The sequence below is a fragment of the Cynocephalus volans genome, chromosome 14 (genome assembly GCF_027409185.1).
Source record: "Cynocephalus volans isolate mCynVol1 chromosome 14, mCynVol1.pri, whole genome shotgun sequence".
In the NCBI taxonomy this organism is placed as follows: domain Eukaryota; kingdom Metazoa; phylum Chordata; class Mammalia; order Dermoptera; family Cynocephalidae; genus Cynocephalus; species Cynocephalus volans.
In genome coordinates, this window is record NC_084473.1 from 81934582 (window position 1) to 81948811 (window position 14230).

The 14230-nt window shown below is 42.3% G+C and overlaps 1 protein-coding gene and 1 long non-coding RNA gene across 3 annotated transcripts; one reads left to right on the top strand and one right to left on the bottom strand.

Moving 5' to 3' along the window:
* Positions 1–1283: 1283 nt before the first annotated feature.
* Positions 1284–5777, bottom strand: LOC134362934 (uncharacterized). The gene is made up of 4 exons (XR_010021667.1): positions 5448–5777; positions 4369–4638; positions 2920–2994; positions 1284–1593 (listed from the first exon to the last, which is right to left on the bottom strand). It is a non-coding gene; the product is annotated as an uncharacterized LOC134362934 (long non-coding RNA).
* Positions 5692–12430, top strand: MAT2A (methionine adenosyltransferase 2A). Of its 2 annotated transcripts, none has more exons than XM_063078363.1 (9): positions 5692–5894; positions 7973–8050; positions 8139–8261; positions 8734–8846; positions 8933–9076; positions 9263–9481; positions 9683–9865; positions 10018–10151; positions 10815–12430. In XM_063078363.1, exons 1-9 carry the CDS (start codon positions 5804–5806, stop codon positions 10915–10917), a joined length of 1188 nt encoding a protein of 395 aa, XP_062934433.1. In that variant the 5' UTR covers positions 5692–5803; the 3' UTR covers positions 10918–12430. The 2 variants fall into 2 exon arrangements, with proteins under 2 accessions (XP_062934433.1, XP_062934434.1); XM_063078364.1 differs by having other exon boundaries at positions 10700–10906.
* The last annotated feature ends 1800 nt before the right edge of the window (positions 12431–14230 follow it).

Consider the following 14230-nt stretch of genomic DNA (forward strand, 5'->3'; position numbering starts at 1 on the left):
TTTCCCAGTTTTCATTGGATTTTTTCTTATAAATTAGTATTTTATATATTTTTTCTCATCAGTTGGTATCAATTTGTCTGTCATATGTGTTGCAAAAGTTTTCTCCTATGTTTGTCTTTGAATTTTATTTATACAGTAATTTTTCATTTTTATGTTGTTAAATCTATCAGTCATTTCCTTTGTGGCTTCTGGATATTCTATCTTGCTTGCAAAGGTCTGCCAAGGTTATAAAAATATTCTCTTAGCATTTTTCATTTGTCATATTGACAAAAATTAAAAAGAGTAATAACACCCAGCACTGGTGAGAGGACATGATACCCTAGTGAGAATGTGACTTTTGACAGCCAATTGGAAAGTAATTTGACTTAGGGCCGGCCCATGGCTCACTTGGGAGAGTGTGGTACTGGTAACACCAAGGCCACAGGTTCGTATCCCTATATAGGGATGACCAGGTTAGCTCACTTTGGAGAGCGTGGTGCTGACAACACCGAGTCAAGGGTTAAGATCCCCTTACCGGTCGTCTTTTAGAAAAAAAAAAAAGAAAGTAATTTGGCTGTAACTAATAACATGTAAAAATGCACATACCTTTTGTTTCATCAATCCCACTTGGGAAATATTTTCAACAAAAATAAAAATATTGGTTCACGGGCCGGCCCGTGGCTCACTCGGGAGAGTGCGGTGCTGAGAACACCAAGGCCCTGGGTTCGGATCCCATATACGGATGGCCGGTTCGCTCACTGGCTGAGCGTGGTGCTCACAACACCAAGTCAAGGGTTAAGATCCCCTTACCGGTCACCTTTTAAAAAAAAAAAAAAAAATTGGTTCACAAAAATACATGTGCAATGATGTTAGGTTCAGCAATGTGTGTAGGGCAAAAATGAGAAACAACTTGAAGGTCAACCAATAAGGAAACAGTTGAATGCATCATGTGGCAGAGTCATATAGAGTATATTTCACTGTTATTAAAAAGAATGAAGGTCCAGGGTTAGGATCCCTATACTGGCCAAAAAGGAAAGATTTTGCATAACAACGTGAATGTATTTTATGTCGCAGCACTGTACACATAAAAAAGTTAGAATGTATGTGTATTGTATATTTTCCCATAATAAAAAAAACAGGAGAAAAAAAGAAGAATGATCTGTATCTCTACATAGTGTCCTGGAGAGATGGTAATGAAAAGTAATAGAAAAATCCACATTTCTCTGGATAGTAAAATGTGTTTGCGTGTGTGTGTTTGTTCATAGAAGACTATGAAAAGATACAAATCAAGCTGTTGTCATTAATTACCTCAGGAGTGTGATGTATTTATTGTTTGGCTATAACAAGGGGCATGAATTTAGAGGTCAGTCCGAGGCTCAAGTCCCAGTTCCACTACTGATTTGATGTGTGACTTGGACAAATTACATGCTAGTTTCTTCATCTGTAAAACAGGAAGAGAAATAGTAACTGCCTCATTAGAGTTGTTGTGAGGAGTAGATATCACAACATTGCCTGTCACAATAATTGTAGCTATTGTCATCACATTATTATGTCCTTCAGTATCTTCTTCACTGTATCTCACGCATTCTTCCATCTCACACTTCTTTATTGGGCCTGTAAAAAGATTTGATTAAGTATCAAGAGAGAAAAACAGAAAAAAATACAATAAGCCTGAGGGCCGGCCCACGGCTCACTTGGGAGAGTGTGGTGCTGATAAGGCCATGGGTTCAGATCCCTATATAGAGATGGCCAGTTAGCTCACTTGGGAGAGCATGGTGCTGACAACACCAAGTCAAGTGTTAAGATCCCCTTACTGGTCATCTTTGAGAGAAAAAGAAAAAAATACAAAAAGCCTGAAAACAAGGGGATACACATAGTTCTTGTTTCTTTTCTTTTTTCGGTGGCTGGCCAGAACAGGGATCTGAACCCATGACCTTGTGTTATAAAGCTGTGCTCTAATCTACTGAGCTAACCAGCCAGCCCCAGCATAGTACTTGTTTCTCATCCCACTACAGCTAGCTTGCTTTTGAGACCATGTAAGATATCCGAGGCTTTGGCCCTAAAGGACTAGCACAATTTTGGTGACATCTGGCCTAGATTTATTTCTTCTTGGCCTGTCTTTGCAAAGAAGGTACCTGTAAGATTCACAGCATAGGAGCTTCCTTCTCAACATTTCCACACCTTCACTACTGCTCTTTGCTATACCTAGTGGCATCTTCCTCCTTTCTCCTCCTAAGTCAACAGCTGCTTGCACCTCAAATGCTTTTACTTACTGGAACTCTCTCCCTGCCTGGCAAACTGATAAGACCCATAGTTGTTATATTTGCTGTCTCAAATGCCAGTTTATTCAATCCCAACTTTGCCTCTTTCATAGGACTACAGCTACACCAATTTTCTCTGGGTTAAGAAATCGGGAGCCTTTAGGTAGTGATTAGATCGTTCTATGTGCTTTACGACATTTCACATTCAACAAATCTCATTAATGCTAAATATGAAATAAACCAATAACTTCTCTTGGTGTATTTTACCCTTAGGGCATGAATCTATTAAATTAGAACTCTCATTCCTCTCAGAACAGGATGGCCTTGTGCTTCCTTGTTAGTGAAGAGCTCTCAATTTTATTAATTACAATGCTTGTGACCAAAACAAAGCAGGACTTCTTTTCATTGATTTCACATGAGCACCAGGGTCTCTAATTTCCCTACTTCCTTCTGCCATCCCTTACACTCATTCACCTTTCCTTTTGCTTCCTTCCCTTCCTCCCTCTCTTCCTTCTCCCTCATAAGCAAATATTCTTAAGCATCTGTGTGTGCCAGGCATTCAGCAACAAAGCTTGAGCAAAATGGACCACCTTCTCATTATCATGGAGCTTATAAGTCTAATTGGGAATTGAAGACATTATCAAATAATCACCAAATCTGTAATTTCAACTGTACTTACTGCCAGGAAGGAAAGCACAAGATCCTGTGAAAAATCTGTGTAGGTGAAGTCTTCACCCAGGAAGTGGCAGCTGAGCTGCAGAGGGAAGGATAAGGAGAAGTTAGCCAGGCATCTCCCCTCATTTAGAGCTCCAGTGGGCAGAGACCAGGGCTGTCATAGAATCAGTCCTTGTGACTGCCTCACAAATAAATATTTGTGGAAGGGAGGAAGGGACAATACAAATAATGTAAACTCAGTGAAAATTTCTCCTGCTTTGTTCTATACTAATCAATTAATAAATCTGTTACTAACTAGAAGAAATCCAAAGTAGAAGACAGAAAGACGGGAATGTTGCACAAGAGGAGGTTGAAGAAGTAGCAGCCAAATTACACTCAGGACTTTAAGAGTATGTAGGGATTTTTAGGGCCAGTCCATGGCTCACTTGAGAGAGTGTGGTGCTGACAACACCAAGTCAAAGGTTAACATCCCCTTACCGGTCATCTTTAAATAAATAAATAAATAAAGAGTATGTAGGGATTTTAGTCTTTATCTTAATAGCTATTGAAAGCCATTGAAAAGATATTCACAAGAAATACAGCTAATTTTCTACAGCTAACATTTTTAAAAAATACGTTATATGCTAGATACTGTGCTAAAGACTTTACTTGTATGATTTTATTTAATCCTTGAAGCAATCCTATGATGATATTATTATCATCCCAGTTTTACAGACTGAGGACACTGAGGTATAGAGGTTAAGTTGTTTGCTCAACACTGCTATGTGGCAGAGGCGTGACTCCAAAACCCCTACTCTTAACCACTATATTACGTGTACTAAGAGCAAGAAAGAGAGGTAGGTAAGCAAGTATGTACAGCTGATTCTAATCTCTTTGGCAGGAATAGCCCTACTGTGGAGTTAGTAGCATAGGGGTATCAGGGTTTAATGAGCTAATCATTAAATTTAACTAATCCCCTTGTTCTGACTCCCTATTAATAAAATAACCTAATTATATTCTGGCTTCACATACAAATTTTTCTTCTGGGAGATAATGCTGACCGGCCTACACATGCATTTTGTTCCAGTTGATAATTTTACTATTCACTGTGAGTTAATAAATTGGCATTCTGCTTTTTTTAAAAAGGTGAAATAACATTAAAACAAAAAAAAAATTATGAAATAGTCTTATAGTTATTTTTCCATGAAGAGTTACATTGAAAAGTAAAACACCAACAAATAAAAATAACATATCTATTGTCTCTTTTGTGATTTAACCTTTTCTTGCTGCCTGCTTTGAGTGACCATAGCTGTGGTCACGAAGGCTGGAGATGAGCCTTCCTCTACCTTCTTTGTGGAAGCCCCTAGCACAGCCGAGGTGCTTCCTTTGTTTCCAAGTGAGCCTGTGGCAAACTCCCACCTTTCCTCCGCATACGCCAGCTGGCCAGCCGAGAGGATTGTTCTTCACAATTTACCTCATTCTCTGAGCAATGGCAGCTGGAGACTGTTACAGGGGGTCTCGTTCAGTTCCCCAGTGCGAAGTCCGTCTCATGCTAGCAGCAGGCCGCTCCCTAATAAGAGCATTAAGCCCGGCGTCCTTGTCACCAGCGCGCGCTCAGGTCACCACACCAGCCCTCACTGTGGGCTCCCTCCAGACGGCGACTCCACGAAATTGGTTCCTTGTTGGCTCAAGTTTTGTTTTGCTCTTTTTCCTTCGCTCTCTATAATTCCTTTAATGGGCAAAACTGGGATAAACGCAGGTGGACATTTTAAAGCGAAAGCTTCATGAAACAGACCATTTCACCTTGTCAAGAGATCTGCTGAAGCACATTCCAGGGCTCTCTATTAGGGCTTTCCCCTCGCCCCCTCCAAAAGAAATATTCGTTCAGTACTCTCCTGAACAGATGATTAAAATGACATTTTCCCTCAAAGACATGAGAAAGCCAGAGGGTGCCAGGACAGCCTTGTGAGCGGCCTTTCTCCCTGAAGAGAAAAGGCCAGAGCCTGGCCTCCGCTTTAGGGTTTAGGGTGAGGGTCCCTCTCAGAAACTTTAACGCTGGAGACAGGGAGAGGATGGCAAGTGTTTGAATCGATGACAGCACATTCATCAATCTGCTTTTCGGCCGTTTCCACCAGAGCCATTAACCAAGAAATTACTAGCAACTGGGCGGGTGCCCCTCAGAATTTCTAGCCTCCAACAGCAAGCAGGAGGGGATGAATAAGGCCGTGCGAAGAATCGTCCGTTGGCCAGCCAAGATGGCCACTTTCTCATGGCTGAGAGCCACTAGCTCCCTGTCACCCGGCTTCTAAAGGCGGAGGGGATGGGGGGGGCGGGCAGTAAAGACCCTCGGCAAGAGCCAGAGCACAAAACCTCTGCGATACCCGCCGCCACCGCTGGGCGGCGCGACCTCGCGGACAGAACCCCAGCCAACGGTCGGAAGGGAAGTGCCATGTCGCATCACAGGGGAGCTGGTCCACAAACCCTTAGCCGCTTTTCCTCCCACGTCGAACACGACAGTGTACAACGACCCGTTCTACTCACGCTTCCACTTACCTCTTGTTGTAACAGCTTTAGATAGGTAAATATTCGCAGGCGGGGCGGTTGCCTCCGCTGGATCCCCCTGCCTCGCAAAGTGGTTCAGCCCGGCCCGGACTCGGCGCACCGCCCGGGCTCCCCTGAACCCGCGCGCGAGTGGTGCATTGGCGCGCGGCACCGAGGGGCGGGGCCCGAGCCGGGCGCGCGCGCGCGTTGCTCTATAAATACCCGGCCGCTCCGCCACTTGCCTCGTTCCCTCCGCGTCGCCTGCCACCCAGAATAGGGCGCCGTCTTCAGCTTGCTCATTTCGCAGTCGCCGCCTCGCAGCCTCTTTCTTCTCAAGGCCACTTTAACTCACGGCCACCGTCACCAACATGAACGGGCAGCTCAACGGCTTCCACGAGGCGTTCATCGAAGAGGGCACATTCCTTTTCACCTCCGAGTCTGTAGGGGAAGGCCACCCAGGTAAGGTGATCCGTCCTGGAGCGAAGCGAGGGGCGGGGCATAGGGCATCGCCGGCCGGACCCGCTGGTGGTGGGACCAGCGCAGGTCGCCCTCGCCTTACCGGCGGTGGGGAGAACGGCGGTCGCACGTCTTCCCCGTGGCGCCACCGCTCCCCTCCCCCTTCCTCTCCTCTCCCATGCGGCCGCGCGCCTCGTAAAGCGGAAGATTCCAGAAAACAAGAAGGGCGGGGGCCCTGACGTTGAGTGTTCTGGCCGGGGAGGGTACTGTTAACTCCTCTAGGTCCTGCAGTCTGAAAATCCTCGAGTGGGCGACCCTCCCCGCGCGCTCGCATCCGGCCCTCGGGAGCGCGCGCCCCGCATTGCAGCGGCAACCACGTGTTTGCCGCATGTGGCATCTGGGTGAGGGGGAGCCGGCGGCCTCCCCTGCTGGTAGAGTGCTGGCTTGGAGGGGTGTGGGGTCCGAGTCTCGGGACATCTTTTATCTCCATTATCCATCTTAATGGTTTCGATCATTACTTCTGAAGAATATGGACATGCCCTTAGGCGAATATGGCCTTGCTTTCAAGGTGACAACCTCCGACTAAATATAGTGCATGTTGTAGAAGGTAGTCCTTATTTGGAAGTTGTGTAAAAAAGGATGAGGAGCGTGGATTAATTGTAAGCTGCCATTGCGTTGAGTTTCCTTTAAAGTCTTGGTAATTACCGTTAGACAAGGTTTACTTCACATTTCCTTTTCAGTGCTTTGTCCACTGAACCGCCATTATGGGAATCAATTTACACGCGAAGGAGTGAAGCTATGTTCCAGGAACTTTTCAATCTCAGCCTATATACATCACCTTGTAATCATTAGTTTGCTGTTTAAGCTGCTTCTGCCCTAAGTGTGACCACAATAACGGAGCTATTTAGTCTGATGGCTTAAGTATCCATTTCTCTCTAGTTTACTGTGCCTATTATGAAAATCCCACAAGCAGCCTAGTGGTAGGAGAGGACAAACCCGAGATCCTGATAAGTGCTGAGGGTCAGGTGTTCTGTAGTTTGGGGGGGGGGGTTTGTTTGTTTGTTTTAGTAAGATCAGCTCTTAGATTAACCTTTGAGTCTCACACTAGGCTGCGCATACATTTTGCTTGGATTTTGTTTTGGATGGTTTCAGAAAATTCAGGAAAGTGGTGATGTGGAGGGTATTTGTGTCCCCCCCAGTAATAGATGACACATACAGATTCAGAGTATATTTGTTTTATTCCTTTTTGCTCATGAAGAGCCCTTCCTTTCATTGGTTAATTCTAATTAATTCCCTTGTTGCTCTAACTGGTGTTCCTTAAGATTGGGGAGACTAGTCTACATGTGGCCTCAGCTCAGTGCACTTGTGGAATTGAGTATTGTGTGATGTAGAACAACTGTTCTTGAAGAAATTGATAAAAGGTAAACAGTTCACCCTTCTGGTTGGTTAGATTTATAATGGAAACTTTAAATTTTAGGAATAAAATGTAAGAACTATTGTCTTTGAAAATAATACCATAAGGCTAAATGTTTCCTAGCTTATGCTTTTGGATTTAAAAATACCACGTTTTAGTTTCACCTGATAAATCCCAGTTATGTGGCTGTTAACAGTGGAAATTGTTTTGCCTGGAAACTTAATTTTTCAAAATGTCTGAAGTACTTTTAGAAATGGGACTTAAGTCCTTCCAGGTGAGGTGTAAAGTGCATATATCATAATGGGTTAAGATGTATTAAATATACTGGGTGTTCTGCTGGCTTATCTGAATTGGTAAGCTTGTGCATCTATATTAAGACCATGGTGTCAAGTTTTCAAGTAACATGCAGCACTGTATTCAGCATTTATTATTCTGGCAAATGGCTCTGGTAAAGCAGTACTTTAATTAGCAGTTAAGATCTCTGTATTTAATGCCACTGAACCGTTCACTTCAGAACGGTTAAATTGGTAAATTTTATGTTTTACCACAATAAAAAAAAGTTTTTAAAACCTCCAAAGATTTTACAGTTAGAATTATAGGAAGGGGCATGACATACTTAAATGAACAGTAAGTTAAAGAAATTGAGACATGCATTTCTCTCTTCCAGATAAGATTTGTGACCAGATCAGTGATGCTGTCCTTGATGCCCACCTTCAGCAGGATCCTGATGCCAAAGTGGCTTGTGGTAGGTTCAGAGCATATGGTTATCAGCTTATGAAAAGGTAACATCATGATGAAAATTATCTTATAAAAGTGATGTTTTCTTTTGTTAGAAACTGTTGCTAAAACTGGAATGATTCTTCTTGCTGGGGAAATTACATCCAGAGCTGCTGTTGACTACCAGAAAGTGGTTCGTGAAGCCATTAAACACATTGGATATGATGATTCTTCCAAAGGTGTGATTTAATGATTTTGCTTTTCTAAGCTCCTCACTTTTCCATATACAGCTAGTGAGGGGTGAAGAAACTGTCTTCTAGAATGTTCCTGCTAATCCTTAACTTCACTTGTGTAGTTCTGCTATACAATCATGCTCCAAAAAACATTTCAGTTAATGACTGCATATACAACAGTGGCTACACCATACAGCCTAGGTGTGTAGTAGGCTACATACCATTTAGGTTTTGTAAGTACGCTTTATGATGTTGGCACAATGACACATTTCTCAGAATACATCCCCATTGTTCAGTGACACATGACTACTTTACTGTCTCAGCCTTCTGTTCTAGCCTTGTTCCATTTTCTAAAAAAGTGTATGGCGTTTTAGGTTTATCTGATTTCATTAGCAGTATTTAAAATTGCAAATAATTGTTGTAAATAGAAGGTATTGCTATGACTTTTTCTCTAAACAAGATTGTTTTTTGTTTGTAGGGTTTGACTACAAGACTTGTAATGTGCTGGTAGCCTTGGAGCAACAGTCACCAGATATTGCTCAAGGTGTTCATCTTGACCGGAATGAGGAAGACATTGGTGCAGGAGATCAGGTATCTTGGTAGAGCATATTTGCATCTCTTCTAATAAAAGATTCTGAAGCTTGGATTGATCACATTGGTGACTTTTACTTTTTTAGGGCTTGATGTTTGGTTATGCCACTGATGAAACTGAGGAGTGTATGCCTTTAACCATTGTTTTAGCACACAAGCTCAATGCCAAGCTGGCTGAACTACGCCGCAATGGCACTTTGCCTTGGTTACGCCCAGATTCTAAAACCCAAGTAAGTGATCGTAAAGCTAGATTGTCTTACATATTATGTTGCTTAGAAAATCTGTAAGGTTGTTTAGTTATAGGTGACTAACTGAAAAAAGAATAGCATTTGTCTTTTGCTGTATTATAACTTATGGTAAAGAATTAGTATGAAGCTATTGTTTGATATAGACTATTATGATGTATTGCCTTCAAGGTGACTGTGCAGTATATGCAGGATCGAGGTGCTGTGATTCCCATCAGAGTCCACACAATTGTTATATCTGTTCAGCATGATGAAGAAGTTTGTCTTGATGAGATGAGGGATGCCCTAAAGGAGAAAGTCATCAAAGCTGTTGTACCTGCAAAATATCTTGATGAGGATACTATCTACCACCTACAACCAAGTGGCAGATTTGTTATTGGTGGGCCTCAGGTAATGTCAATTCAGTGTACTTTTTTGGCTCTTTGATGGTTACTTGCATAGTTTTGTCTACCACCTTTTTTCTAGGCTTTCTGAAGCTTACATGTGAATCTTCTGAGGGTATTTGCTGAATGATGCAGAGAAGGCAACCTAATCTAGAGACACTTATTGGAAAGGATTAAGCACAAAGTGACTTAAATCCTATAATTTCAGGGTGATGCTGGTTTGACTGGCCGGAAAATCATTGTGGACACTTACGGCGGTTGGGGAGCTCATGGAGGAGGTGCCTTTTCAGGAAAGGATTATACCAAGGTGGACCGTTCAGCTGCTTATGCTGCTCGTTGGGTGGCAAAATCCCTTGTTAAAGGAGGTCTGTGCAGGAGGGTTCTTGTTCAGGTATATACTTTCATATAACTGGAGTGGTTAAAGGTGATGTAAGCGGGAGGGTATTTAGTAGTAGTTACCTACTTACTTGTTTTGTACCAGTGTATTACGTAAGTGTGTGGGTCTTCCAATCACTGACTCTTATGACATTTGAATCCTTTTAGGTCTCTTATGCTATTGGAGTTTCTCATCCATTGTCTATCTCCATTTTCCATTATGGTACCTCTCAGAAGAGTGAGAGAGAGCTGTTAGAGATTGTGAAGAAGAATTTTGATCTCCGCCCTGGGGTCATTGTCAGGTAAAGACGGTAAAGCCTATTGCTAGTGAAAAATATTGAGGGGTGTGTGTGCGTGCGCGTGTGTATATATACACACTACTAAAATCAGAGGAAGTGAAGGTATGAAGGACTCCTCAAGTGGAGGAACACATTTTAATTCCTAGGGCATGCTGATGTCTTAAACTGCCTTCTGTGAAGTCTTAAGTCACTTGAGAAATCTAAAATTATAGTGTTCCATGGCTTAGACTAACCACTCTAGAAAGCCCTCCACATTTGATACTGAGCTTTGTGCTCACCTTACCTAAGGGTGTTTGTATTAAGAAATACAGATAAATGGGATGTTCAAGGCTGTTATAAAAATAACCATGGTAGGGTGGGCAGTGGGACCTTGGTAAGTATTGTGTGATCACAGGTGAGCTTTTTACAATTGGAATTTTTCAGAATAATGACAAGTTTTCATATTTGTTGAGCCAGGGATGGAAAAACAAGAACTATAGTTACTAATAAGGACTCTGCAAGGAGTTTGGACACCAGGGAAGTAACATTTTTGCAACAAACTTTTTTCCTAGCATACCCCAGAGAACTGAACTCATTTGCCAGAGGTCTTGAAAATGAGTCTTGCTGATTGTTTTGCTTTATTTTAATTGAATGCTACGTATTAAGTTACGGACTTGTATATTCCAGGGATCTGGATCTGAAGAAGCCAATTTATCAGAGGACTGCAGCCTATGGCCACTTTGGTAGGGACAGCTTCCCATGGGAAGTGCCCAAAAAGCTTAAATATTGAAAGTGTTAGCCTTTTTTCCCCAGACTTGTTGGCGTAGGCTACAGAGAAGCCTTCAAGCTCTGAGGGAAAGGGCCCTTCTTCCTAAATTTTCCTGTCCTCTTTCAGCTCCTGATCAGTTGCAGTCACTCTAGTCAATGACATGAATTTTAGCTTTTGTGGGGGACTGTAAGTTGGGCTTGCTATTCTGTCCCTAGGTGTTTTGTGCACCATTATAATGAATTTAGTGAGCATAGGTGATCCATGTAACTGCCTAGAAACAAACACTGTAGTAAATAATGCTTTGAAATCGAACCTTTGTGCCCTATCGCCCAACTCTCCAAAGTCCTAATTGCATTGACTTTCCCACCAGATACTGAAAATGTCCTTGTAATGTGCACGTAAAGTACTTGTAGTTCCACTATAGCCTCTGTCTGGCAATGCCACAGCCCTGTCAGCATGCATTTGTAATGTTTTGAGCTCTATTATGAATGTGAAGCCTTCCTCTTATCCTCCCTGTAACTCGATCCATTTCTAATTATGTAGCTCTTTGTCAGGGAGTGTTCCCTATCCAATCAATCTTGCATGTAACGCAAGTTCCCAATAGGAGCTCTAGCCTGACAAAAAAAAAAAAAAGGCAGTTACCATTAAACCATCTCCCTGGTGCTTATGCTCTTAATTGACACCTCTTTTAACAGCACCGAATCAAAATCTCTCCACTTTCAGCTGTCTTTTGGAGGACGTACGTAATAAGGTTTTTATTTAGTAAACCAATCCTATGCATGGTTTCAGCACTAGCCAAACCTCACCAACTCCTAGCTCTAGAAAAACAGGCACTTGGCACCCTTGTGATGTCATACAGAGAAGTCACAGGGCAGTACCTGAGGGTCTGTAGGTTGCACACTTTGGTACCAGATAACTTTTTTTTTCTTTATAAGAAAGACTGAGTACTCCACACTGCACAATAACTCCTCCCAGGGTTTTAACTTTGTTTTATTTTCAAAACCAGGTCCAATGAGCTTTCTGAATAGCTGGTGTAGCTACAGAGAAACCAGCTTCCTTTAGAGAGCAGTGCTTTTGGCGGGGAGGAGGAAATCCCTTCATACTTGAACATTTTCTAATTGCTTATTTATTGTATTCTGGGGTATGGCGTAAGTACAGAGAAGCCATCACCTCAGATGGCAGCTTTTAAAAGATTTTTTTTTTTTCTTTTTTTTTCTCAACACCATGATTCCTTGTTTCCAGCATTCCCAGGTAGGCCAAGGTGTCCTACAGAAAAACCTTGGGTTAGACCTACAGGGGGTCTGGCTGGTGTTAACAGAAGGGAGGGCAGAGCTGGTGCAGCTGGCCATGGAGAAAGCTGACTTGGCTGGTGTGGTACAGAGAAACCAGCTTGTTTACATGCTTATTCCATGACTGCTTGCCCTAAGCAGAAAGTGCCTTTCAGGATCTATTTTTGGAGGTTTATTACGTATGTCTGGTTCTCAATTCCAACAGTTTAATGAAGATCTAAATAAAATGCTAGGTTCTACCTTAACTGTGTCCATCATTCTTTAAAAGTGCTTTGGTATGAATATGACCTGAGAACTTTGTTCTTTTAACCTTGAATAACTAATTAATCTTATACATGATTCAGGAAAATCACCTTAACCTTTGGACCCACTATGTAGGCATTCATAGGTTTATAATCCTATCCCTGGCACTGAGAATAAGACTTGATCTCTTTTGTCCAGCATTGCCTTCTTGACAGTGCGTAGGCCAAAATTCATGGGTGGCCTTTTTGTAGCAGGCACTCAATATCAGTAAGTTTTCAACCAGGGCTTAAAACTACTAATAAAGCATTAAAAGTATTACTTGGAAGGAGCGATAATGTTTGGTCTTCGCAATTTAACTTTTTTGACTATATTAAAAACATTTAGGGCTGGCCCGTGGCTCACATGGGAGAGTGCGGTGCTGAGGACACCAAGGCCACGGGTTCAGATCCTTTAAAAAAAACAGCTATACATTTTATCCATATTCGTATACTAATGTAATTATACTAGTACACCTATGTTATAAACAGGTGTTAAAGGCTGTAAGTTTCATATTCAGTACACATTTGATAAGTATTCTAAAACTGAGTTTCTAATACATTTTAAGAGATAGAATTTACAAAGAAAGGCTTATTCTAAATTATACTTGTGTAGAATGTTCATTAGAATGCTTGCTTATAGCTGTTTGCCTAGAGGCTAAAGCATCTGTAGAGCATAGCCTTGTAACACTAAGGTGCAGGGTCTGGAGCCCCATACCAGTCAGCCACCAAAAATGAATCTACTAGGGAGGATAGTCAAGGTTAAGAACTAACTTGCTCAGAAGTGCTCCAGAGTAAGATCAGCCACTTCCAAAGAGGTTTTAGATGCCAGTCTATTGCAAGTAAACAATGCTGGCCAATTTAGAAATGAGGATGGATGGGTGCCTCAACTGGGAAAAGTGCATCAGAAGTTATCTTTTAAAAGTAACTGCTTTAAGGATAGGTTCAATATTTGCTAAGTAAATCACAGTCCTCTAGGAGCTTGCAGACTAAGGAAGGTGTCCTCTGCTCAGTGTGTACAGGGGTAAAGTGTGTTCTAAATGAAGGCAGATATACATTAACCAGGCCAGGGAGAACAGAAGCAAAGCAATGAAGTGAATACTGGGGGAGGGAAAGTCGATGACAAGTCATGCTTAGGTTAAGAGGAAATTTGTACTTAAAAGCTCCAAAGTGGATGATACCCAATCAGGGACAAAGATCCAAATGCTAGGGGTAGACTAAGAATTAGTACTAAAGCCTCTTGCTAAAAGGACATTGATAGTCCAGCTCTATTCCACTAAACAGCTTTTGTTACTAGTATTTAGATAACCACCATTTCTCTCCACCTTACCCCACCCCGCCATTTTCCTTGGGCAACTGGGTCAGCAAGGTGGTACACAAACTGTTGGGGGCAGGCAGCATCCTTGCCTGTATTAACAAAAGTACTTTTGCAAGAGTGCCTTCCTAAAGTGAAGAACTAACTTTTCTTACCAGTCAAGTTTTGCAGGGGGTTGGAGGAACAGAAGGAAATAACTTACTAGCAAAGTTACTGTGAAAAGATTTGAAAAGGATTGAAAAACTGATGTCCCCACCTCTCATCTTACCCCCTTCTCACAAATTGATCAGGGTACCCTGTACCACAGCCATTTGCTAGCTCATACAATGCCTTATATGAATCAGAAAGGGATTTTCCACCAGACTTCACTTGGCCTCAGTGGGTTGCCCTTATTTGGGCCCAAACTGCACAACTAAACATGTTGGCCCTGCCCTCATCTATTCCTAACTTAA